Genomic DNA, 27237 nt, shown 5'->3' with positions numbered 1-27237 from the left:
TGTCTTTTAGATTATCAGTTTGAATTTGGACCGGGTCAGTAGTAGCCAAACATTAGCATCTGAAGGATGATTGGGGGCCAGGATGAAACAGTCAAGACTTTAGCCCAGTTCCTGGTGGGAAACTGTTCACATCACAATTGGGACTAATTGGTATCTCTACTCTGAGTCTCATTTGTCATTGAACTATCCCCTATGGCCTAGAAGTGGACAGCATAGAACAGAGATGATCCTCAGAGGTGGTGTGTTTTGAAAAAGCTTGAATTCTTGCTGACTATGCTGTTCCTGTTGTGGTGATAAACAGGTCTTTAGAATCCAGAGCTCTCCACCTGATCATTTCCATCAGCACTAAGATATCTGTTTGATAGGGTTTTTGGAGAGGGCTCAGCATTTGCTTCCCTGAAAGATGCAGGAATGGAAAGAAGCTCTTTTGAAGGTAGCTGGTGAGCAGAGTTCCTGTTTGAATAAGGGTTTTGTTGTAGTATTATAAAATTATTATTTAAATCTGAATAAATTTTACAATTTAAAAAATTTAATCTGGTTGATTGCACTGGACCCAATTTTGAGAGGTGCTGAGCACATGCAGATCGTATTAACTTATAGCAGATGGGGGAGCTCAGCACCTCTCAAGATTTTGTCTATTGTCAACTAATCGTCCACTGTTCTCGTGGATGAAAACAACGTTCACAGTGGTTTGTACAATAAGTGTTGACTTCCGCTATCAGTTTTTACATTGCAAAAACATGTTAAAAATGTTTTAATTTTCTTCCACCTTTTGCAAGCAGAAATATAGTAGCATTGTATAACAAGAAACTTGCCCTAAGCAAAGGAATGCAGTATTAAAGCAGCAAGGTATAATGCTGTTTTACGTATTCACCAGTAAACCACATCTGATTAAAGTTGTGTACAGACCTGAAAAGGAGAAGAAAATTTTAAAAACCCTTATGATCTGATTGTCTTTTGCTGATCTGTCCAGAAGCATCTTTCATTTATTATAGTGTACATGTTGCATTAATATATTTCTCCAATTCCCTATTTTTAACTATTGTTTCTCATTTTTTGAGTAAAACATGGCATTGAAATGTACAGCTTCCTTAATTGCCATTCTCTCTTTTGGGCTATGACTTGCTGATACTGGAGATAATTTCATTCCTCAATTCATAACCTCCATGTAACTGTTGGTAATTCACCATGTGCTTTCCTTGACTGGAATGGCTCCTAACCAGAGACTTTCTCCCTTGAAGAGTGACACAAGAATGTGCTTTATCACCTCTTCTGTTTATTTTAATCCTTGAATCTCTTGCAATAGCTATCAGAAATTCTCCAGGTATTCAGGTCATCAGCGTCTGTGCTAAAGATCATAAAGGTGATGTCCTGCTTTATCTCAGTGACACGAACCTCCATTCAGCACCCTAAAGAAGTCTTAGAGACCCCCCCAGCACTATAACTGATTTTAGTATAAATATGACCAAGTTAAAGGTGATGTCCATAGGGGCATATTCATCATAGGTTTTTTGGTTGGTTGTTTTACAAAATTCCATGCTAGCTGTGTCCCTTGAGGAATTCAAATACAGATTTCACCCAATTTAACTTATTATGCTAAATCCGCAGTCCGTTTTATTTACTTTACATCAGGTTTTAAAAACAACCTTTCTGTTATCAGTTCAAGTTTTTCAAGTTTTTACTCTTAAGGTGGGTAAGGAGTGAGAGCCTCCTATGTGATCATGTAAACTCATTGCTCTCAGTTTCATACTTCCTCTTTACCACCCTCTCCCTGTGTTATCTCTGTCCTTCCAGTGTTGTTCTTGTGGGCAGTGCATTGTCTTTATTTGTTTCACGATGTACCATGCACATCTATGGGGCTGTATAAGTAAAGCAGGAAGACTTGTTTCCAAATTATCTTCATCCTATTTTTCTGACAAAAGTTTCAATTTTTAACAGCTGCAACATAAAAGATGACCAGATAGGCCTTTTTCATCTTCTTTTATCCTCTACTCACAAACTCTGTAGTTTGCATACTTTATTTAGAAGCAAAGAAAAGCAGATAACTATGTTCTATAAACTTGCTTTGTTAAAGACTAAACATGCACATAGGCAGAGTGTAATGATTCAGTGAACAGACTACTGAACTGAGTGCATAGTAATGCTGGTTTTACTTAATATTCTAGATAAAATCCACTGCCTTTGAAAGCATTCTTACACTTTCAGAAAAAGATCATAGAATCATAGGACTGGAAGGGACCTCGAGAGGTCATCTAGTCCAGTCCCCTGCACTCATGGCAGGACTATATTATCTAGACCATTCCTGACAGGTGTTTGTCTAACCTGCTTTTAAAAATCTCCAATGATGGAGATTCCACAGCCTCCCTATGCCATTTATTTCAGTGCTTAACCACCCTGAAAGTTAGAAATTTTTTCCTAATGTCCAATCTAAACCTTCCGTGCTGCAATTTAAGCCCATTGCTTCTTGTCCTATCCTCAGAGGTTAAGAAGAACTGTTTTTCTTCTGTTTCTTTGTTACAACCTTTTATGTACTTGAAAACTATTATCCTGTCCGCACTCAGTCCTGTCTTTTCCAGACTAAACAAACCCAATTTTTTCAATCTTCCCTCATAGGTCATGTTTTCTAAACCTTTAATCATTTTTGTTGCTCTTCATTGGACTTTCTCCAATTTGTCCACATCTTTCCTGACATGTGGCTCCCAGAACTGGACACAGTACTCCAGTTGAGGCCTAATTAGCGCAAAGTAGAGCAGAAGAATTACTTCTCGTGTCTTACTTACAACACTCCTGCTAATACGTCCCAGAATGATGTTTCCTTTTTTTGCAACAAAGTCACACTGTTGACTCATATTTAGCTTATGGTCACTATGACCCCCAGATCCCTTTCCGAAGTACTCCTTCCTGGGCAGTCATTTCCTATTTTGTATGTGTGCAACTGATTGTTCCTTCCTAAATGGAGTACTTTGCATTTGTCCTTATTGAATTTCATCCTATTTACTTCAGACCATTTCTCCAGTTTGTCCAGATCATTTTGAATTTTAGTCCTACCCTCCAAAGCACTTGCAACCACTCCCAGCTTGGTATCGTCCCTCAAACTTTATAAGTGTACTCTCTATGCCATTATCTAAATCATTGATGAAGATATTGAACAGAACCGGACCCAGAACTGATCCCTGCGGGACCCCACTCATTATGCCCTTCCAGCATGACTGTGAACCACTGATAACTACTCTCTGGGAATGGTTTTCCAACCAGTTTTGCACTCACCTTATAGTAGCTCCATCTAGGTTGCATTTCCCCAGTTTGTTTATGAGAAGATCATGCAAGACAGTATCAAAAGCTTTACTAAAGTTAAGATATCCCACGCCTAGCACTTCCCCCCATCCACAAGGCTCGTTACCCTGTCTAAGAAAGCTGTCAGGTTGGTTTGACATGATTTGTTCTTGACAAATCCATGCTGAGTGTTACTCATCACCTTATTTTCTTCTAGATGTTTGCAAATTGATTGCTTAATCATTCGGTCCATTATTGCTCCCTTGTCTTTCCAGGTACAGAAGTTAAATTGACTAGTCTGTAATTCCCTGGGTTGTCCTTATTTCCCTTTTTATAGATTGGCACTATATTTTCCCTTTTCCAGTCATCTTGAATCTCTCCCGACTTCCATGACTTTTCAAAGATAATCGCTAATGGCTCAGATATCTCCTCAGTGAGCTCCTTGAGTATTCTAGGATGCATTTTATCAGTGACTTTAAGACATCTAACTTGTCTAAGTAATTTTTAACTTGTTCTTTTGCTATTTTAGCCTCTGATCCTACCTCATTTTCACTGGCATTCACTATGTTAGACATCCACTCACCACCAACCTTCTTGATGAAAACCCAAACAAACAAGTCATTAAGCACCTCTGCCATTTCCACATTTTCTATTATTTTCCCCCCATCATTGAGGCCTACCCTGTCCTTGGTATTCCTCTTGCTTCTAATATATTTGAAGAATGTTTTCTTGATACCCTTTATGTCTCTAGATACTACATTTACAAACTTTAACCTGCTTTCATGCTTTAATCTACCTGAAGTACAGTGTTGAAGCAGTGAACAATCAGTACAAGATACATTATTTGATAGGAGATAAGCTACCATTGGACTTCAGAGTCCTGTACATTGGAATCCTGTTGCTTAAGTTTTTCTTATACTGCTTAAAAATGTCATATTTTGTAGATATTATGCATGAAATGTGGTTCTCTCATTACATCACAACTTTTTTTCTGACCTACAATGTGTGTGTGTGTCTGTGTGTATGTATGTGTATATACAGGGACATATCCTCAGCTAGTGTAATTTGGAACAGATCTAACGATTTACACTGAGAAGCTGTCTCCTTGTTTATATAAGACACTCTGAAACTGAAACAGTTCAACATTACATGTACGGCATGTGGAAAGTGAAATGTTTGCAGTACAAATGTGGAAACAATACCATTTTGGTTTGTTTCCTAGCAAGCGCTTAAACATCTGTTGGAGTATGTACACAGATGGTTTTATCTACAGTTCAGATAAAATATACATATTCATAAGGCTAGAAATATATGTATCATGTTTATATAGTAGGGAGAATCGAGGACCAATAATTGCTGTCTGCTTATTGAACGTATGGGCAAACGTTCTGACTCTTCCTTGCTAAAGGAATTGGCGGCTGTGATTGCAGAGCCATTGGCCATTATCTTTGAAAACTCGTGGCGAACGGGGGAAGTCCTGGATGACTGGAAAAAGGCTAATGTAGTGCCAATCTTTAAAAAAGGGAAGAAGGAGGATCCTGGGAACTACAGGCCAGTCAGCCTCACCTCAGTCCCCGGAAAAATCATGGAGCAGGTCCTCAAGGAATCAATCCTGAAGCACTTACATGAGAGGAAAGTGATCAGGAACAGTCAGCATGGATTCAGCAAGGGAAGGTCACGCCTGACTAATCTAATCGCCTTCTATGATGAGATTACTGGTTCTGTGGATGAAGGGAAAGCAGTGGATGTATTGTTTCTTGACTTTAGCAAAGCTTTTGACACGGTCTCCCACAGTATTCTTGCCAGCAAGTTAAAGAAGTATGGGCTGGATGAATGCACTATAAGGTGGGTAGAAAGTTGGCTAGATTGTTGGGCTCAACGGGTAGTGATCAATGGCTCCATGTCTAGTTGGCAGCCGGTGTCAAGTGGAGTGCCCCAGGGGTCGGTCCTGGGGCCGGTTTTGTTCAATATCTTCATAAATGATCTGGAGGATGGTGTGGATTGCACTCTCAGCAAATTTGCGGATGATACTAAACTGGGAGGAGTGGTAGATACGCTGGAGGGCAGGGATAGGATACAGAGGGACCTAGACAAATTGGAGGATTGGGCCAAAAGAAATCTGATGAGGTTCAATAAGGATAAGTGCAGGGTCCTGCACTTAGGACGGAAGAACCCAATGCACAGCTACAGACTAGGGACCGAATGGCTAGGCAGCAGTTCTGCGGAAAAGGACCTAGGGGTGACAGTGGACGAGAAGCTGGATATGAGTCAGCAGTGTGCCCTTGTTGCCAAGAAGGCGAATGGCATTTTGGGATGTATAAGTAGGGGCATAGCGAGCAGATCGAGGGACGTGATCGTCCCCCTCTATTCGACATTGGTGAGGCCTCATCTGGAGTACTGTGTCCAGTTTTGGGCCCCACACTACAAGAAGGATGTGGATAAATTGGAGAGAGTCCAGCGAAGGGCAACAAAAATGATTAGGGGTCTGGAATACGTGACTTATGAGGAGAGGCTGAGGGAACTGGGATTGTTTAGTCTGCAGAAGAGAAGAATGAGGGGGGATTTGATAGCTGCTTTTAACTACCTGAGAGGTGGTTCCAGAGAGGATGGTTCTAGACTATTCTCAGTGGTAGAAGAGGACAGGACAAGGAGTAATGGTCTCAAGTTGCAGTGGGGGAGGTTTAGGTTGTTTATTAGGAAAAACTTTTTCACTAGGAGGGTGGTGAAACACTGGAATGCGTTACCAAGGGAGGTGGTAGAATCTCCTTCCTTAGAAGTTTTTAAGGTCAGGCTTGACAAAGTCCTGGCTGGGATGATTTAATTGGGGATTGGTCCTGCTTTGAGCGGGGGGTTGGACTAGATGACCTCCTGAGGTCCCTTCCAACCTTGATATTCTATGATTCTATGATTCCTTAGCTTGAGAGAGCTCCAAACAGATGTGATTCATCAATGTGTAGGAAGAAACTAGTCTGAATAGGTACCATTATTAAAACACATTTGCAGATGCTAGATTAGCTGTAGAAAAACAGGAAGCCTTTGAGAGGAAAAGGAAAAGCACAATCCAATGAAAAATATAGTGCCATTTATTTTAATCTTTTAGCGTTTACATTGTGAAAAGCAGCAGAAATGAACAAAGGAGAAATGAAATTTGAAGAGTCCCAGTGGCTGTATTCTGCAGGGGTGGGTGAAAGATATCAAGACTGTGATTGATAGAGCCCTGCAAATCCATTGATATCCTCTTTATATCCGCATCCGTGGATGTGGATATTGGAGGACCATTTTTGTGGATCGTGGATAGATGCAGATCCAAATTTTATATCTAAAGCCCTGCAAATCTGTGGATATCCGCTTTATATCTGTGGATATCTGTATCCACAGATCGTATTTGCAGCTCGCAGATCACGGATCGGATGCGGATACAAATTTTGTATCCGTGCAGGGCTTTAGTGATTGAGTGTATGTTGAATACTGGGTGACTACAGAGCCAGGGCCTAATTTTGTTTTTAAAGTCTGCAGGCTCACCCTGCCAGAGCCTCATGCAAAAGTGTGCACACGTTTTCAACAAGTTGGCCCTCATTCTGTTTTCTGTCTCCAAGACACAGAAACTGAGCTGGCAAAAGGCCAGAGGAATAAGAGGCAGCCTTAGAAAGCTGTGTATTCTCCTCCAAGAAGGGCAGTTAAAGGGCATTGTTATTTTATAACTATGACATTAACCAGGGCGCAATCTGGACTGACAGACAGCTGTGTTCCCTCAATTCACCAACCTGAGGTGCCTCTTACATTGCTTCGCTGTGAGAGCAACCACTCCTGGTCTGCTCACACACAGCCTTCGGCATGTAAATCACTCCCTGCTATTCTGTCTGAGCGCTATAGCCATCCACTCATGAATTACATTTCAGGGAAACACCAGCATATTCCCAGTCTCAGATTTCCCCCCAGAAATGTGCGTCTTGTACTGCCCAGTACCCTCCTGGACAACACAAGCTCATATAAAGTCCATCACTTTGTTAATAGAAAATGACGTGCACAAATCTTGTTATCCCAAATGAAGGGTCCCAAACACTTCAATACAAACACATACTGGTTTATATACAGAAAGATAGATTTTAAGTGATTACAAGTAATGAGGCATAAAAGTCGTAATTTGTTACAAGTAAATAAAAGGTAAAATATATCTAATATGTAACTTAACAAGCTAAATGAATTCAAAGCAAAGGTTTCTCTCACCACATGCTTTAGCTGTCTTACTGGCTGGAATCCTTTCAGCCAGGACCCCCTCCCCCAGTTCAGTGTTGATTGCCTTGTCCTTCAGTTGTTGTTGCTGCTGTGAGTAGAGATGAAGGGAGTGATGAGTTGGGGCATCTGTTCCCCATTTTTATATCTTTTCCTCCTCTTGAGAATCATCTCCAGCTGGGGTTCAGGAGACAGAAAGTCTGTGTGACGGGAACTTCCAGCACCTTCTTTGCCAAGATGTAAATTTCTCACTCACACCCTTTTTCCTCCCAAAGAATGGCCACTTAATCAGGTGATAGTCCATTTGGTTTTGTTGACACCTGGCTAAGACATCAGTTTGCCTTTTGTCTTTGAGGAACTGGTTTCTACCTGCTTTTCTAAACTTGGATTATGTCTCAGTAATGTTATACAGTAGAATCTTATAAGTTTACGTACAATGTTGCCACATATATTTTACCAGGGCAATAATGATCAGCACATTATGAGTTTTTAAATGATACCTCACAAGCCATACTTTAAAAAGAATGAACATAGGGATACAGACTGTCACAATAATGTTACTTTATTGTCTGCTTTTTTAAACACTAGTTCTTCTTGGGGTAGTGTGCAAAAGTGAAGAATCAAAAAGAAATCAGAGTTGATCCAAACATTTCATAGGAGGGGTGTGGAAAAGCCAGGTTAGAAAACAGTTCAGTCACAGAAGGATGGTTTATCCAATTCATGTACACCAAGCTCCTTCCCTGCCCTTTTTTAGATAATTTCTAAAAACCACCTGCCCTGCGAGGCATTTCAGTTAGGATCTGCTCCTTGTCATGTATTTGTGTGTGTGTGTGTATTATACTTGCTGTTTCTTTAGAGTGTAAACTTCAGCGCAATGTCCTGTTGTTTCAAAGATCAAAACAATACATTGAGGTCTGGACTTGCAATATTACGTCTTGGATTATTGCCAAAAAATATTATTTTTTGGAGGGACTAGTGATAGTTAAGGATCTGTGGCCTTTACTCCAGTTTTACACCAGCAGGTCTCTGTCATAACCAGTGGAGTTACTCCTGTTTTACATCCGTGTAACATAATGTTAGAAACATTAGCAAATTAGCAAAAGGATTAGAATTGTATTCTGTGTGCTTCTGGAAAGCAGTGTTTCTCATCTTCAGAGTGGAGTAAAGCATTTGTTTCCAGCTCTGAAAAAGACATGAGACATCAGGTCTTAAAATCCCATACAGTTTGCTAACATTTTCCCACTTCCAGTCTGGCTGTTGACTTGAGAACTGCTAGCAAGCAGATTCACCTGGACACTCCGTTTCCTTTGCTCTGCAGCGATGACATAAAATAGCCATAATCCCATTTTAACGGGTGGTGGTAGCTGAGATATCATCATTATTAAAAATTATGTGGGACTGAAATTGTGGGTGAGATTGAAGGAAAAAGATGGTTGTGAAAATTACCTGGGTTTTAAAGCGTGAGTCACCTAATTTATTAAAATAGCTTTTCACATTTTGTAAATCCTCTCCAGTTTTGTGAAATTTGAATAAAGATAATGTTTGCTTTCCTGCTGTGCTTCCCTCTCACTGCAAATCTGAGAGTTGTTTGTGGCCTTTGCTGATTACAAGATTGTAGGTAAGTGTTAGAAAGTGTATGTAAAATTATACAGGAAGTTGCCATTTGTATTGTATTTTATCTGTTGTACTATTTGGCAAATAATGTATCAATAGAGCCATACAAAAACTGCTAAAGCTGCAGTATTAAGAACAAAGGTTGGGATATGTCAGGTTTAAGGGGCCTGAATTTCCTTGCACTTACACTGATGTAAATCAGGAGTAATGCCATTGAATCCAGTGCAGTTACACCCATGCAAAACAGGTGTAGATGAGAAGGGAAGCACGACATGCAACCTTATCTCTACTCTTGTGTGTATTATCCAGTATATATGTACTGACTTAGGATTTGTATGACAAATTCTTATGTATTTTAATAATTTTGTAAACACCAATTTACTGTACCTTTCCTTCTTAACCGTGGGTAGGGCTTTCCTTAGTTTCATAGCTTGCCCATCTAAGTTAGTTTTAAGGTTGTTAACAACCTCATCCACTGAATTACACCTAAGAAAGTCCATGCTAGGCAAATCTGTACATCTCTCTGTGACTGCAAATTGTTTGGGATTCTTTCCTTCCTTCTCTACTGACTGAATCAAAATACGTGATGGGTAAGCTGACTGATGAGATGAGCACCCATGCTCTGTGGGTCCACATTTAAGAATTTTAGCAAAAGACAAGCTACTGTACATTCCCAATATGTAATTTTCAAATGCTTGTAACTTGTTCAAGCCAGATTCCTCGGGAACAAGGCTATGCACTGCTCCTTTTTGAAGGCTGTTTCCATGCTAAGCTTCAAAATGCAACCATTTCATCTGTGCGGTTGTTCAAAAAATAGAATTCCATTATCCCCCATTCTCTTTGTGCTCAAAACTGGTGGAGCCATTTTTGCTCAGACACTCCAGATAAAAGAAAAGGAGTACTTGTGGCACCTTAGAGACTAACCAATTTATTTGAGCATAAGCTTTCGTGAGCTACAGCTCACTTCATCGGATGCTGTAGCTCACGAAAGCTTATGCTCAAATAAATTGGTTAGTCTCTAAGGTGCCACAAGTGCTCCTTTTCTTTTTGCAAATACAGACTAACACGGCTGCTACTCTCTAACTCCAGATAAAGTCACCCTTGGGCAGAGATCAGATATGGAGAATTTCAGCCCTGAAGGTGAAGTCTTAAAGTCGAGTGACTCAGATGGAAACCATTGTGCAACTTCAGAGCAGAAAATAGTCAATGCCCCACAGGAATAACTTTTTAAAAATACCTTATTTGACCACATAAGCACAAGGAGGCACCTAAAATTGAGCGCTCATTGTTCACTTTTAGAATTTCCTTCCTTTTTAAGAGCTTGGTTTTTCAATCTCCTTAATTTTGCATAAACACTGATATTTGGCAAGGAGCACCTATTAAGTAACACAATATTCAGGAGTCAAGTATTTACTCTTCCTGAGGCTGAGAGCTGGCACCCTGATATTTATATTTTTAATGTAGGTATAACTCAGAATTTGGGAATTTTGTAACAGTTGAATGAGCACTGAGAATTCTGTACTTACACTGTTTATGTGAGAGGGGAGAATATTCTGATGGCAAAGCATATCTTTTTGTGTTTCTACAACAGATGATGATAGCATCATTCTGACTATGTTCTTTCCAGTTATATTCCACATACTAGATCAAACTCATCCCTGGCATAACTCCATTGTCTACAACTAGTCACACAAAGGGATGAGTGTGGCCCATTCTGTCTTGTAACCTCTATCTCACGGTTACTTAGTATATTAGTCAAAACAAGGTTTATTATTGTAAGATACACAGGGATATCATCAGAAGCAAATTAGGCTATGGAGTGTCATGGGCAATAGTCACTCCACAATTTTAGACTTCTTTGTGACACCTGTAGTAAAAACGTGTGTTGATTTTCTAATGATCCAGGAGTCATGATTTCTTAAGAATGTCAAAACAATTGTACTAATAAAGAAAAGAGGGTAACATGATAGAGAGGATATATTTACTTGAGAAGAATTGCATACAGTTCAGAAAATATTAAAATTAAACCAGAACTAATTTATTATATTTATATTAATAATTATAGATACTTGGTAATTGGAATATATATTTCCCTGTAAATATTCATGATGGCCCAGCTCCATGAGAGTTGGAATAAAAATTCCATTAGAATGTTGTATAAATATAGCATGTCTTCTTCAGCTTTAGTAAATTATCTATGAGATTATCACAAAGAGAAGTTTCATGAGTTTGTTTTACATTATTTTGCTATTATAATACAATACTGCCAGGAGTCCGCTATGAAATATTTTAATGGTCTGATAATGGGGCGGAGAAGTAGGTACTCCTGAATTTTAGCCTTGGCTCTGACAGCAGGTCCTCCTTGTCATTATGGACAAGACTCCAAACCTCTCTGTCTCATTTTAAAAATGGGGATAATTCCTAAACTCTATTTTGTTCTTATTAAATGAGAATATCCAAAACGATGAGCTCAGCAGAATGGGACACCATCATTAGTGGTGTAATTAGAGTCTTACAACCAGGAATTGAATTGCCTCCAAAATGTAAAATCCTCATCTTAACAAAGACCTTGGGGTGTTGGCTTGGAGAGCCTACAAATTCAGCACTTACACGAAGCACAATAAAGCTGAGTGACACTGGCTTTTCTAAAGCACTGAAACAATGCTGTGTGCTTCTGGCACTTCAAAAAATAAACAGCAAGGAGCAAAGCAGGCTGGTTCATTAGTCAGCCCTTGGAACATCACAGTTTTGGCTGATTGGCATGACCTTTCTGTTTATTCATGAGAAACGGTATTAGTTTTCTCTAAGGCTTTGTTTTCAGTGCTAAAAGAGCATTTTCATCTTGGGGTGACAAGCACAGATGAGCTATCCTGAGGTACAAACACAATGAAGACACAGTAAACCGCTGGATACCCCTACCAGGGATTGACCATGACAGGTTTACTTAGTGTTAAATTTAAAGTGCCTTATCTTCATTGTGTTTTTACCTTGGGATAGCTCATGTGTGTTAGGCTTTGTCTACACTGGCAAGTGAAAGATAAAACTTTTGTCATTCAGAGGTGATAAAAAAAACACACACACACACACTGAAAGACAAAAGTTTCGCTGATGACAAGCGCTGGTGTGAACAGCGCTTTGTCGGCAGGAGCGCTCTCCTGCTGACAATGGTAACGCTGCTCGTTCTGGGTGGAAATTTTTTGTCCACAAGAGAGCTCTCTCCTGCTGACAAACAGTGGCTACGCTGCACGCCTTTTAGCGGCATGGCTGTAGTGGCTGCGTAAAAGCTGCATAGTGTAGACATAGCCTTCGTTTCCCTGAAGCAAAAAACACACCATTTTTAGCAGTGAAGACAAATTGCAGTGTTGCAAAGCACCATCGAACTAGGGTGAGGCACTTCAGCAAAATGCCCTTAACTCTGAGATGACCTGCAGGAGGTGGGAATAGTGGTATGCATGATGTGCACAATACAGTTCCAAAGGCTGTTGCAGCTTGCTTGTTCCTAGTTCCTCACTGGATACGTGACTTTGTTCCTACTTATTTATTCAACTGTTACTCATTGTGAGGTGTTGATCTGTTCCATTACAATACTTTCCTGCTTATGGCTGTTAGAAAACATAAACAGTATAAGTTTGACCGCCATCAGCCGGATTCCTCTGGAGGAAGCAAGTCTATGAGGATTCCCCTCCCTTAATGTAATGGAGAGCTCCAATTGAGCCATGCTGTCACTGATTCCTTTGCTTCTGTGACACTCAAAGGAGAGGTTTTTCCAACATAGCATGGTCGTGGCTGTTGCGGCCTCTGGCTGTGTTCTCTTCCCCCAGTTGCCACTCTACCTGCCTGATACTGGTTGTGTAACTTCCTGTCGGCATCTTATCTTTGTAGAAATGTGTCTTGAGGAGGGATTTGAATGAGAAGGCAGTGGCCTTGCACACTAACATAGGCAGGGCCTCCCATGCTTAGAGATGGAGTGGAAGAGAGCCCAGACTTTTGTGAGAGAGGCAGACAAACAAGGAGACAGGGCTGGCATCATTCATTCTCATATAATACCAGTGATGAGGACAATGTAAGTACCTATGTAGATAGAAACAGGGCAGGATATGGGTAGTAAGAAGAGCGTCAACTTGGGGAACAGAGCAGGGAATTGGGTGTTGGACGGCTGGGCTCCATGGGTCAATCCTTTCTGTTTATGGTCTGATAGTGCTAAATGATTTTACTTACCTGTTGTCACAATTCAGGGCAACTGACCTTTGTTCCCTTTCTGTGATCCAGCAAGGGCAGACTCTCCAGCCATTGGCTTATTTGAGTGAAGACATGCGTCTCTCTCTCTCTCTTCTGACCTGTTATCTCCAGGCTGCACAGCTCTCTGACTATATTGTGAAATCACCCAGCAGAACAGACTGCCAAAATGGCCAGCCTCTGCACTTTGCTTTCTCTTCAGAGACTAAATAACAGAGAAATTGTCAACAGTTAAAAGTCAACACACAGCTCTTTCTGAGCAAGTACATTGTATTTGTAAGGTAAAAGCATTACACGGAAAACATGAAAAACAATAAAAGAACCTACACATGGGCTAATAAGATTACCAGAGACGACCTCACATGAACAGTGGTTCTGGCATGTGAGCAGTCCTTAAAAACCCCACACAAGAGTTTTCTGGTGATTTCAAGTTCATAACCCATTTTTGCCTAGAACAAGAACACTCGTGAAAAGTTTAGTGCCTTCTGTATAAGTTAGGGGTTCTTTGATTTGGAGTTTCCAGGAGCAGACAATCAGTAGACAATCAGGTTCTCTCCCTAGGGCATAGCTTCAAAAGGTTGGCTTCAGAGGTGAGAATTTATTGTCCTTTTGAATGTTATGATGCTTTCCGGAGATTGCATTAATTCTCTCCTAGAAAAGTTATGTACAGCTCCACAATAACACATAAACAATTACATTTTCAATATGGTGGACCCCAAAGGTATTCAAACTTAAGGTCATAAGTAGGGCCCTACCAAATTCACAGTCCATTTCTGGTCAATTTTACGTTCAAGAGGATTTTAAAAATTGTAAATGTCATGATTTCAGATATTTAAATCTGAAATGTCATGGTGCTCTAACTGTAGGGGTCCTGACCCAAAAAGAGGCTGTGTGGGATTCACAGGGTTATTGTAGAGGGTCAGGGTATTACTACACTTACTTATGCGCTGCTGTTGGCGGTGGTGCTGTATTCAGAGTTGGGCAGCCGGAGAGCAGCGGCTGCTAGTCAGGAGCCAGGCTCTGAAGGCAGCACATCACCAGTAGCAGCTCAGAAGTAAGGGTGGCCTGGTGTGGTATTTGCCACCCATACTTCTGTGCTGCTGCCTGCAGAGCTGGGCCCTCACTCAGCAGCCGCCACACTCTGCCCACCCAGCTCTGAAGGCAGTGCAGAAGTAAGGGTGGCAATACTGTGACACCCTACAATGACTTTGTGACAGCCCCCCTCCCCACAACCCCGTTTTGGGTTGGAACCTCCAGTTTGAGAAATGCTGGTCTCCCCTTTGAAATCTGTATAGTCAGTGGCGGATTAGTCGCTGGGCCAATGGGGTCCATGCCCAGGGATCCCTGCCAATTGGGGGGCCCAGAAAAATGGGCACCCCTGCACCCCGGCCCAGTCCACCCGGCACTCCGGGGGTGTGGGGGTGTGCCCCGCTCCACCCGCCCAGCACTCCTGCCGGGGAGTGGAGTTGGGGAGTAGAGTCGGGGTGTGGGGACTTGCCCCTCTCCACCCATCCAGTGCTCCTGCCAGGGAGTGGGTGGGCAGGGAGGGGCAAGCCTCCATGCCCCGACCCCATTTCCTCTGCAGGAGCACTGAGGCAAGCGGGGGGAACTGCAGGTGGTTGGGGTGGGGAGAGGCCCCCACTTGCTCTGACCCAGGGTCTCAGAAAACCGTAATCCACATCTGTGTATAGTATAGGGTAAAAATACACAAAAGACCAGATTTCAAGGCGGAAACCAGATTTCACGGTCCATGACACATTTTTCATGGCCGTGAATTTGCTAGGGCTCGAGTCATAAGGTTTAATTTAATTCAAAAAGTTTTATCCAGGTTATTATAGGAGATTGCCCCTTTTTGTCACACCTGTAATGCATATTCTTTCTGGAGGAGCAAATGAGAAATGGAATTCTGGATTTTTATCTGTAAATTGCTGCTTTTTTTTTTTTTAGAAGGTTATCATGTGTATATTATGCCAAGATTAATGGCAGAATTTATGAATGCTGTATAAAATAATACAGCTCTAGAAGAATTTAATGGGGATAATATATAACACTAAACTGTGTGTCCAAGGTTATTAGGTTTCAGAGTAGCAGCCGTGTTAGTCTGTATTCGCAAAAAGAAAAGGAGGACTTGTGGCACCTTAGAGACTAACCAATTTATTTGAGCATAAGCTTTCATGAGCTACAGCTCACCTCATCGGATGCACCAAGATTATTAGGAATAGTAATATCAGAGCAAATATATAATTCACAAACTAGACAAATCTTGAAACTAGGTCTTAGGTGAGAAATAGTGATCTAAAGAAATGATTTCCATGGGAAATGATCAGAAGACCTAAATTAAGATAGAATCAAAAGGCCCAGTGGGATCAGTCCCAAATGAGTCCCAGTATCTCTGGGTCCTGGCATTGAAACTTATTCTCAGTGGTGCATTTTTCAGTCCATAGCTCTTAAGCGGTGGCACACAGCAGTTCCTGTGTTGACAGTGAACATGCAGATATTCTGATTGTGCTGCAAGCAGCAAGTACTTTCTAAATTCTTCCTTTGGCTCCAGTTGGACTTGGGATTTGCTTTCATGTCAAAGCCTATGTAATAAGACTTTTTTTATTGTATAGAACATTTTTTGCTGGGTACATGGCAATCCTATCCTGGTACCTCACTGCTGTTAATGACCCTGCTACTCCTGGTGAGTTAACAGATCAGGAGCAAGTAGGGCAGGTCCACCCTGCAAGCGAAGATGAGATTGTAGCATGGGTAGGCATACCTTTAATCTAGCTAGCATAGATAACAACAGTAGTGTAAATGTGGTGGCACAGGCTTCAGCCCAAGCTAGCCGCCCAAGCACTAGCCCATAAGAAGCCTGGGTACATAATCAGGCAACTAGCCTGCACTGAAGCCTTTGCCACCATGTCCACACAATGCTATTGTTATTCATGTTCATTAGATTATTGTTAGCACAGTTATAGCCATCTGTGCTACAATCACACCCTCACTGGGAGTGTAGACATACCTTTAGAGTGCTGCTGTCACCAAGGAGCATGCAAGCATGTAAACGGCAACCTCATGTATACTATTTGCTCCCTACTTTGTGGTCTGCCAGACAGGGAGTTTTTACTCCTTTTTCTCTCCCCAGTGTCCAACAAGCACCATTTTATGGATAGCAACCTGCTGTACCAGTTCAGAATGAATTTCCGCCGGCGACGGAGGCTGATGGAGTTGCTCCCTGAGAAATCCCGTTTGATGCCAGAAAGTCACGACAGTCCCTTTTGCCTGCGCAAGCAGAACCATGACAACAGAAAGCACACCAGTTTTCAGTCAGGTGACTCCTTGGTTCTGTGCCTTTAACTTCTCCATTGTTTAACTTTTCCTTGAAGATGTGTGATTCCTAAAGCTTGACCCCCTTCACTTTAGCATAAGGCTGATTGAGTTGAAGAGAAGTGCTCACTGCATCACCCATGTATAAATATCATATCCAGTAAACAGGTTCTTCTGCCTGGTTGGCTTTTCAGAAAATTAGCTGCCTGGGTTGTTTGTTTGCTCTTGTATAAATAAAGGATTTCAGGTTTACATTTTTCCACAGGCAGAAATCAAGCAGCTTGGATGTTTTTCTTTTTTTTAAACTTGCTAAAAAGATTTTTAAAAGCAAAAGTGTTTTGGCATAAACTGTACATTGTAGTTTGGGGGGAAAGAATACCTGAACAAGTAATATACTACAATACACATTAGGAAGCAGGATGAAAATAGGAAGAAAGCAGGGGATAACTGCAGAAAATATTCTGCTTATTAAAATGCCTATTTCACTCTATTGCATTGGCACCTAGAAATCACAGTGATGGAAGCATTACAGAGAATTAAATTAGCTAAAATGATTCATGTGGTAATCCAACATATCAGAGTAAAAATATAATCTTCATGTACAATTCAAGTATTCCTGCTAGGGTGACCAGACAGCAAATGTGAAAAATCTGGACGGGGGTGGGGGGAATAGGAACTTATCTAAGAAAAAGACCCAAAAATCGGGACTGTCCCTATAAAATCGGGACATCTGGTCTCCCTAATTCCTGCAGCACATAGGTGAGCATTCTGACTAGGCAGAGTGTGATAGTATGATTACACTATTATAAATGAAAGCATGTTCTGATGTTGTTATTTTAAACAAAGCAGGGGAAATGTGCCAAAAGAATCAAGACAATTTCCCTTTCTCTCTGTATTTTCTGTCTTCTTTGCACAGTGAGTCCCACCAAGGAGATAAAGATCGTATCAGCAGTAAGAAGGAGTAGCATGAGCAGTTGTGGCAGTAGCGGTTACTTCAGCAGCAGCCCTACCCTCAGTAGCAGTCCCCCAGTATTATGCAACCCAAAATCTGGTAAGCAGATGGAATTGGTACAGATTAGAGAGCATGCAGCTCTCTCTAAAGAGAGTGAGGGTAAATGAGTGACTGTTTGTATTTCTTTATCTAAGTTTGTCTTTTGAGGCATATTTTAAAGATAGATAGATTCACAGATTTTGTGGCTAGTCAAAAATCTTTATGATTATTTAGTTTGGCCTCCTGCATAACATGGGCCAGAGAACCTCACCCAGTAATATCTGCATCAAACCCATAACTTTGTTTGAGCTAGAGCATATCTGTTTAGAAAGACGCCCAGCCTTATATCCACTCTTACCTCCAGATTGCCATATCAGTTGCCAAACATAAATTCTTCTCAGTTACACAGGTGTGACTTTGCTGGCATTGAACGGGTGAGAAGAAAACTTAGGCTTTGGTAACTACCCGAGTTATTATGTAAATAACATAGGCCAGAGCAAGCGTAGCAAATGTAGCTTTGAAGATGTTAGGGACAATTTAAACCCTTAAATTAGTTTAGATTTTACACTGCTCTGTGTAAGAATTTAAAGGCAGTCAAGGTTCAAGTTTATTTTCTTTTTAAAATGATTTCCTCGGTCTGACCACAAATGGAAGGTCAGCCATTCATTCATCCACGGCTAAGTTAAAATTGTTTGCACTTGTATTTTTATGAAAGGAAAAAGTAGATCAGGAAACATATTCTTTCAGCCGCTTTCTTTGCCCCAGAGGGAGTCTTGAAGGCCAAAGGAGAATTTCTTGCTCTCCTTATTACCATTAACTTTTTCCAACTTGATATTATTATGGCCTGCATGTTCTGGATTCAGAAGTACACATGGCTGGCTGAAAATCAAAATGTTAATGGAACTTTAGGAGATTATTATTCACTCCTTATTCATGGCCACAAAAGGCCATGGTTTCACTGAGGTAGCCCTTTAAAAGGGAGAGTAGAACATGGGGCTGCCTCCTCAGTGTGATACAGAAAGCGGTTCTGAATGGAGGGGGAGTAGGGTGTTGGAGCAGGCTGGGGAAGGGGCCAGTGGCTATGTGTAAGCATGGACTTCAGTGGGGCTATTCAGACTTGAAGTTACTGATAGAGGGCCCAAAGAGGCCAGTGGCTGCTGTTCAAATCATGGACTGTTTATTCAGGTTCTGTGCAGGAGAGGGGTGAACTTTACTCAGTATACTCAGTATAAGTAGTAGAGATACAAAGAGTGGTAATTTTTTTTTCCTGGCTGTTAGAGCAGAGGTTCTCAAACTGTGGTCCACGGACCACCAGTGGTCCGTGAGCTTCATTCAGGTAGTCCGCGTATAGTTCCCTCTAAGATGCGCACCTGGGCGGCTGAACACAAGAGAATGAAGGGCGACCCACCTAATTAGTGGAGCCGCGCAGGCGACCTGCTATTTAGGTGCCTGGACCCTGGAGAAGACGCACATGTAAGGTGAGGTGGTGGCCTGGGGGGGAATAGCGGTAGGTGGGAGGGGGCAGTGGGGCGAGAAGAGGGTTGGCAGGAATTTGGGATGGGCAGGGTTGCGGCAGCCAGGGAAAGAGGCGACTTTCCCCAGCTCCAGGGCTGCGGCTGCCAGGGAGAGATGGCCCTCCTTCCCAGCCTTAGCGCTGTGGCTGCTGTGGCGGGGGAGACAGGGAGCGATCTCCCTCCTTCCCAGCCCCAGCTCGGGAGCTGCCGTGGCAGGAGAGAGAGAGAGAGAGAGAGAGACCCCCTCCTTCTCAGCCCCAACTATGTGGCTGCTGTGGCAGGGGAGAGAACCCCCTCCTTCCCAGCCCCAGCTCAGGGGCTGCCGCGTCTCGAGAGAGAGGGCACATCCGTCACATTAGAAAGGTAAGACTACTGATATTAAAATATGAGTTGTGTGCTTTTATTTGTAAAACAAAAGAAAGTTAATTATTATTAAGGGTTTTTTTATATAGCGCTTTTATCCAAGGCACTTTACAATAGTTAGCTAATGATACAAACAACATTTGGAAAACTCAGTTAAGTGTTCCGCTGAGAAACCTCAGCAATTTTTAAGTGGTTCGCAAAAAAAAAGTTTGAGACCACTGCATCAGAGCATTGCACAGCCTGTCTTTTGCCTTGGCTTGGAGTTTTCAGTAAAGTCCTACATTAAAAGAACTTGGTGGGTTCAGTTTGGTCACATGACTAGAGCCATAATTCAGTAGCGCTAGTGTTCCCCGTGGAGGATGTCGTCTTTGTGAATAACATTCATTCTTGTTCATCGCACACTCAAAGTCAACTGCTGTCTACCACTCATCTCCATCTTGCTGTCTGTATGTCCCAGTTTGTGGATGCCACAATGTAATCTTTTTGAGGTGCACCTGTCGGGTATTCTCTCCAGAGATTCTTTGATGGTGAATTCTAAATGGTGAACTTTTGCTCCCGTTAAACCATTCATTCTACCCTGGAAATATTACTGTGACAAGCAGGCTGGCATTTTTGTTGTTGTTGATAAACGTATGCATTATCTTAAGTATACCCACTATTTCCATTCATTTATGGCTCTGGTTATGTATGGCACGTGAGTGGTGAGAACAAGGATATCTTAAGACAGCCGATTATAAAGTCTTGGTAGAAAAAGAATATATTGACACCTTCCTTACACAGTGTTTCTGTTTAAAATGAATAATCACTTAGACGTAAATTCTACCTTCAGAACAGTTTAACAGATTTATTTTTGAGTCTCAAATAAGGATCAGGGAGCTGGGATCTACCAGCTTTTCCCATACTCCAAGTAATCCTCTGCTAAACGGGAATGAGTTTTTTTAGAAAGTTTCTCAATAGCAGAACCAGAATGATCAGGTGAGAAAAACATTAATAAACTGGACCTAAACCAGTTCTTGGATGCGTTCTGCTGTATTTCATGAGAAGTGAAAACTTAAAGGAAATCTGGGGCACAGGTTGCCCAGTCACAAGGGAAAAAGAAACTATTCCTGAAGGCATAATTTAGGGGAACACTGTGAAGGACACCAGTGAAGATGATTTATCTAATTGTGATCAGTTGAACCTGAATTACTGAGTAGTGACATGTTAGCCAACAGAACATGTTGAATTTTCTTGAAAAACATCTTGCAGTACAAAGGTAAGAGTTGATAACTAAAAAGGAGAAAGTTGACCTGGCTTTGATCTCAAAAAGATAGAATGATAGTACTGGCAGAGTCTGCAAAGTTTAACTCTTAAGATAATTTTGTCAATATCCTAGTGAAAGAAATTTTTTTTATTAGTATATCTTCCTGAATTCTTTTTTTTCCATATATGGCATTTTAGGACACTTACAGGTATGCTAGAATGTTATCCCTGAAAAATTCCCGCTTGCTTCCATGATATAAGAAAATCAGATGTCATCAGAAATAGTTTATCGCTGAAAACAAGAAGCAAACATAATTATAATTAAAAAAACAGAGGAAGCCAAATGTAATTAATAGAGGGCCTGTGTATTCATTGCCTTGCACTTGGTGCAGTCATTTACACCTGTACAATGTGGCTGTAAAGTGCTACAGTTCTGATTTTGTAGCATTTACACACACTTTACCCAGGAGTAAATGACTGCACAAATACTAATAATATTGTTTGCTGTAGCATAGATTATCTAATCTGTCTCTCTGTCTGAGAAAGAGTTAGGATGCCTGTCACCATAGTATCTCAGTCCCTCCATGCTCCCTTCAGGTAATAAGGATTATACTATATTTGATAGTAATTATCCCCGGAAGGCATAATTTAGGGGAACACTGTGAAGGACACCAGTGAAGATGATTTATCTAATTGTGATCGGTTGAACCTGAATTACTGAGCAGTGACCTGTTAGCCAACAGAACATGTTGAATTTTCCTGAAAAACATCTTGCAGTACAAAGCCATGCACTAAGGTCACAACACATTAAGCCCTATAAATAAAGTAAGAGGGAGAAGACATTGTATCCCAGAACAGTTCTTTATGAAAGTTTCTTCAGAAAGGTTTGTATTTAATACTCCTTTGTATGTCTTTGCAGTATTAAAGAGACCAGTGACTTCTGATGAACTCTTGATGCCTGGAGCCCCATATGCAAGAAAAACATTCACAGTATGTCTCCAGTACATACCTTTCTTCTATACGTTGTGTAAATTGGTTCAAACAAATATTTTCTGATGGTATAATTAGATCCTAATTACATTTCCTTATACTTGTGCTCTAAAAATCGCAGCCATAAGATTCCATTAATATTAGTTTTATACATGTGGAGTCTGATTCTCCCTTCTATTATTCCATCAGTATGTCAGCCTAACACCATTGACTTTGGTAGAGTGACACTGGCAGAAATCTGGTAATATGTGTATTGCACTAATGCTTCTGAACTATTTTTATTAATACTTAAGATTATAAAGAGATTGGAAATATGTACTGTATTTACCGATCCAGAATTAAAGTTTTAAATGTGAGTTGCATCGGGCCACACTAGACTAATATAAGACTGAAATGTTGATTCATAATCAATAAGAGAGAAAAGAAAAGCCTTTTAAAAAGTAAACTTTTTGAACTTGTTAATTGGAAGCACGGCTTCTCACAGCCTTTAGTCAACATCTCTGATGTAACTTAAAAAAGAAAAGTACCGTAGAAACAAATGCAGTCATTCTGTTGGTGGCTTTCTCCATAAATAAAGATTTAATAGCCCATGCGGAGGGCACTGTAAAGTATTTCTATCCACAGAGCAGCATTAACTGTATGCTGGTGACTACAAGGTGCTGAAACCATGTCTTCAACCACTTGGACTTTACCCTGTGAGTTACATGGACACTGTTGTGTCTTTTTTTCCTTTTCAAGGTTGTCGGTGATGCTGTTGGGTGGGGCTTTGTTGTACGGGGGAGCAAGCCATGCCATATTCAGGCTGTGGATCCCAGTGGCCCTGCAGCTGCGGCAGGAATGAAGGTAATTTTTCATCAGCTGTTTAGCTAGAGGTTTTCGGTATCTCTCAGGGATGCTCTCTGGCCAGTCACTGTGAGACACCAGCCTTTTGCGTTTTGGGGTCAAATGTTGTTGTTCTCCTCCTCCTCCAGAACTTCACCCTTCCTCTTTTCTTCTCTCTGTCTTGGAGGTTCTCTGACTCTCATTTTCTTTTCTAAAAGCTCTTTAGTGTTTTCTTTCCAAAAATCATTTTCTCTATATTTGATCCTCTCTCTTAGTCTTCTAAAAGGCCTTTCACATCTTTCAAACTGTGTGTGGTTTCTACCCTCCTTCCCCAGCTCCACCTTCTCATTTATTTGGTATTTATGTATCATTTATAATGATATATTGTTAATAATTGCCATACTGCTTCTACGCTGGTCAGGTCCTATATCATACCACACAAAATTGACACTGTTTTCTTTTACTAAGACTGTTTAGCAATTGATTTTTCAAAGTAAAGTCGTTTTGGCCCAGGGCACAATTTTGGGAAAGAAAAAAAACACTAGAGAGATTTTAGATGTCTAATATGAACTGAAATGTTTTCATCCATGATTTTAAAAAAAATTCTCTGTGTGAGGTGTTTGTAGACCTGATCCCAAGTCCACTGAAATTAGTAGGAATCTTTCCATTGACTTTAATGGGCTTTGGGTCAGGCCCTGGAATACGTGGACTTAATCATTCTCCTCTAGAGTGGGAAACCCAAAAGCAACTTCATTGTGCCCATATGTGTAAGAACTGGAAGGGAAAGCTGACCGCTGTCTTGCTCCAATGTCCAATCTGAGTCAAGTGCAAAGTGTAAAAAAACAGCATACCTGGTGAAAAATTAATTGTTTTTTCCAAATTCTATCACTTTGAATAATCTTCAATTATGAATAACATACGTAAAGACTTAAAATATCTTGACAATATCATTTCAAATAGGCCATCTTAGAATGCTAATCCCGCCTAAAGTATAAAGGAGTTACACTTCCAGGACTTCAAACTTATTCCTATTCATGTTGATGGTTGGAACCCTGAACCTAGCAGTTTACTCGAGTGGTTTGTAGCAGTCTTTATTCTCTCTGCATTTTACCAATTTACGATAATGTGGTTCTACTCTGAAATGTGACTTTGTAAAAATAGCTTTGTGGGGTTTCATATTTATTGTCTAAATGACTTCAGCTCTAATTTGCTCATTTCACCAGTAAACGTAGTGGGGTTTTGTTTTAAAGTGTCATCCCTTCACTCTGGGATGATAAACTTAAGCTGGGTTCTGTCCATTTCATGCTTCATCAACTGCAATAGAGGTTTTACAGGCCAAATTATGCCTTCAGGTACACTCATGTAACTTCATTGTCTTCCATTTATGTCCTCAATGATGCACATGCAACGCAGTTGCTGTCAGTGGGAGCTTAATAAACAGTTTGACATACAGGAAGGAATAGAATGCAACACACTCTTAATTCCACAGCACTCATAGAAGTAAACAATAAAAACTCATTTGAGTCACTAAAATCAGCAGAAATTGCTCTGAACACACACGCACACCACAGATCTGATAAGTTCAATGGCGCTATTTTATAGCGTCTCTTTTCAGAGTAGATTTGCACTTTAAACATTATGATCAAACTTTTTAAAAAGTAGGCACCTAATATAGGTGGCTTGATTTTCAGAAGTAGTGAGTACTTACCACTCCTAATGAAATGTGGGTGCTAGACTCCCCTGGAATTAGGTATTTAATTTGAGTCGCCACTTTTGAAAAGCGTGGTCTGTTTACTTAATCTGTCTATTTTTCAAAACTCTTCAAAACTTTTAAAGAAAGTATGTGACAATACATTTGAATGTATGCACGCCCCAAAGTAAATCTTTCCCCTTTTTAGAAGCACAGAGGCAGGCCTATTTCAAATAGAACATTAGGCATAATAACTGCTGGCAGTGAAGCTCTGTTCTGGCGTAAGAAGCTTTGTCTGCCAGTATTGCTCTGAGAACTGTACCATAACAGGAAAACGGTCTATGATAAAAAGGGCAAGAATTTGAAGAAAAGCCCAGACTCAGCATGTCACTTGTAGAAGAGTTCATTTTTGGAACTATGCCTTATGCAGTCTTGGCTGATAAAGCCACTTTATTTATTCAGTAGGCAACTCTCTTTAATGGTGGAACAGACGTAGCCACCAGAGTGCACGATGGGAAATACACCTAGTAGAAACTAGTGTTCAGTGCAGGTCTGCTCTTTAGGACCTGCAAATGAGATTAAAAAAAGGTACATTTTTTATTACTAATTTGCTGATTGTCCCTCTGTCCTGTTTGGGGAATTTAGCACATAGCACTAAGTCTGGGAGGGGGACAGAGATCATTGTTAAAATATGGAGTATACATCTGATGCCCCAGAATAATAACCAGCAAATGAATATTTATAGATTTATACTAAGAGTTTAATATTACACAATTTGATAGCAATGCCACCCAATCCTTTCCACCCCATAAAACAGGGGTTCTCAAACTGGGGGTCGGGAGTCCTCCCCACCACCTCAATGCTGCCGAAGACCAGAGCAAGTGAGTGAGTACCGGGGGTGGTGCCTTTTCTTATCTCCACTCCCCCGGCCCGCAACTGAAGACCCGGAGCACCACCGGGTGAGTAAAAATTGAAAAGGCACCAAGGACTTAAAAAGGCACCACTTCTGCTCGGCGGGGAAGCGGCTGCTCCCCCGCTCCCCCCCTAGCTACGCTACTGGTCGGGACCCCGAAAGAGGTTGCGAGGTTATTTACATGGGGGGGGTCACAAGCTTTCAGCCTCCACCCTAAACCCCGCTTTGCCTCCAGCATTTATAATGGTGGTAAATATATTAAGAAAGTGTTTTAAAAAAGAGGCTTGCTATGTGAAAGGGGTCACCAGTACAAAAGTTTGAGAACTACTGCCATAAAACATGAAAGCATACTTCAGTTCCCCCTTCCCTGACTTTCAGATGGTAGTAGTGAGATTTGGGATGTGGTATAAGCACTTATACCCCTGCTGCTTTGAGCACTGCTTGGGGATTATGATACAGGGCTCACTCAATTCCGTGTGATCTTTAATGGCAGAGATAGGCAGTCAGCCTCATAAGTCTCTTCCTGCAGCAAGTTGTTTTACATTCACAGATGACTACTTGAGATCTGAGTTCTGAAATGATTCCATTGCAGAGTAAAGGCCACATCCTTAGAGCGACTGCGAAACCACGGCTTCCGTTGATTTCAGTGTCCTTTAAGGGTACATAACAACTCTTAGTATTTGGCCCTCAGACCCTGATCCTGCAAGGTGTTAAATGGCTCTTGTGAGATGACTGCAAAGGGAACTGAGCGTGTTGAAAGGATGCTCTGACTATCTTAGAGGATTGAGGCCCAAGTGACTGAATGAAAGAGACCATGGATAAATATTTACGTAGTGTAATTGCATATTGGGCTGCTGAAGCAGATGCAGTTCACTCCTAGAATTCCCATCTTATACAGAAATGTTACTGATTATATAAAAACACCAATGACATGAGCTGCCCATCTGTTTCCAATTACTACCTGAAAACACTGAAGCCTACTGATATTTTAATAGGATTGTGTGACCAGCTGGCTGCTGAATTTGATAATTACATTAGACAGAGAGTGAATTCAGAAATGCCTTTATTTAGGAAGGGTGAACAATTAAAAAAGTTGGTGACAAATGAGTTACATGGCACACTGTAGCTATGTTCTTAAACACAGGCTATGTGGAGGGGGCAGAGATAAATATATATAATAACAGAGTGTGGTTAGTGTTATGGTTGGAATATATATGTGTCCTCAATTTTTAAACATAACAACTAAATATAAGAGGCCCAGTTTTCAGGTGCTCAGCATCTGCTGGTCTCATCTACTTCACTGGGTTTGTGGGTGCTCAGCTCTTCTGAAAGATCAGGTCTTTTTATACATAGGTGTCTAAATATGGCCTTAGGAGTCTAAATTCAGTGACCCAGGTTTGAAAGTTTTAACCATAAAACCTGTTCTACAGTAATGTCCAGTTTGGTTTTGACTTAAATTAACAAAAGGAAGAAATTTTCAAATTGAAACTGCAACTCTATCCTTCACTTATCCAACTAGGTATGGCTAGGTATGGCAGGGATTCAGAGGATTTATAAGCTACATTCTGCAACAGAGACTCAGTTGGAAGATCAGAGAACAGAATTATATTTTAGCTTTGACTGTCCTGTGACTCATGCTGAACAAGAGCAAGTTGTAGTAGCAGGGTAAGTTTTCCTTTATTTATTTTTTCTTAGTGGAAATACATCTTTAAAAAAACAGACAAAAATTGCTTTCAGGCAGTTTGGTGTTAGTTAGCATCATGATGCTTCGAGGATAGTTTGAAGTGTTTCAAACCTCAGTGAATACCTCTGCTATGCTATAAGCAACATGTAAAATGGATTAGTGGCTATTTGCTCTCCAACACTCACTTAACAATACTCACTTAACAGTTGCCATGCCTGCCTTAAGTGGGTGTGACATCATGTTTTGACTTTCCCACTTCGTGACCCATTTCCCTACAGGTCCGCAGTCACTGCTTACTGGTAGAGTATCTTGGTGCATTGGGGGTGACGTGGCCCTAAAATTAAGTTGCAAGACCTCCTG

At 41.0% G+C, this 27237-nt stretch overlaps 1 protein-coding gene across 1 annotated transcript in view; it reads left to right on the top strand.

Annotated features, from left to right (window-relative positions):
• The window catches only part of DEPTOR (DEP domain containing MTOR interacting protein), a 135711-nt gene that overhangs the window by 74498 nt on the left and 33976 nt on the right, over window positions 1–27237 (top strand). Inside the window, exons 6-9 of the mRNA XM_048841560.2 lie at window positions 16487–16672; window positions 17585–17719; window positions 21698–21768; window positions 22507–22611. Coding sequence (XP_048697517.2) covers window positions 16487–16672; window positions 17585–17719; window positions 21698–21768; window positions 22507–22611 — 497 coding nt within the window. The remainder of the gene's footprint in view (window positions 1–16486; window positions 16673–17584; window positions 17720–21697; window positions 21769–22506; window positions 22612–27237) is intronic.

Source organism: Caretta caretta, chromosome 2 (assembly GCF_965140235.1).
Source record: "Caretta caretta isolate rCarCar2 chromosome 2, rCarCar1.hap1, whole genome shotgun sequence".
NCBI classification, from domain to species: domain Eukaryota; kingdom Metazoa; phylum Chordata; order Testudines; family Cheloniidae; genus Caretta; species Caretta caretta.
The sequence above is the reverse complement of the archived record's forward strand: the minus strand, read 5'-3'. Positions and strand labels throughout refer to the sequence as shown.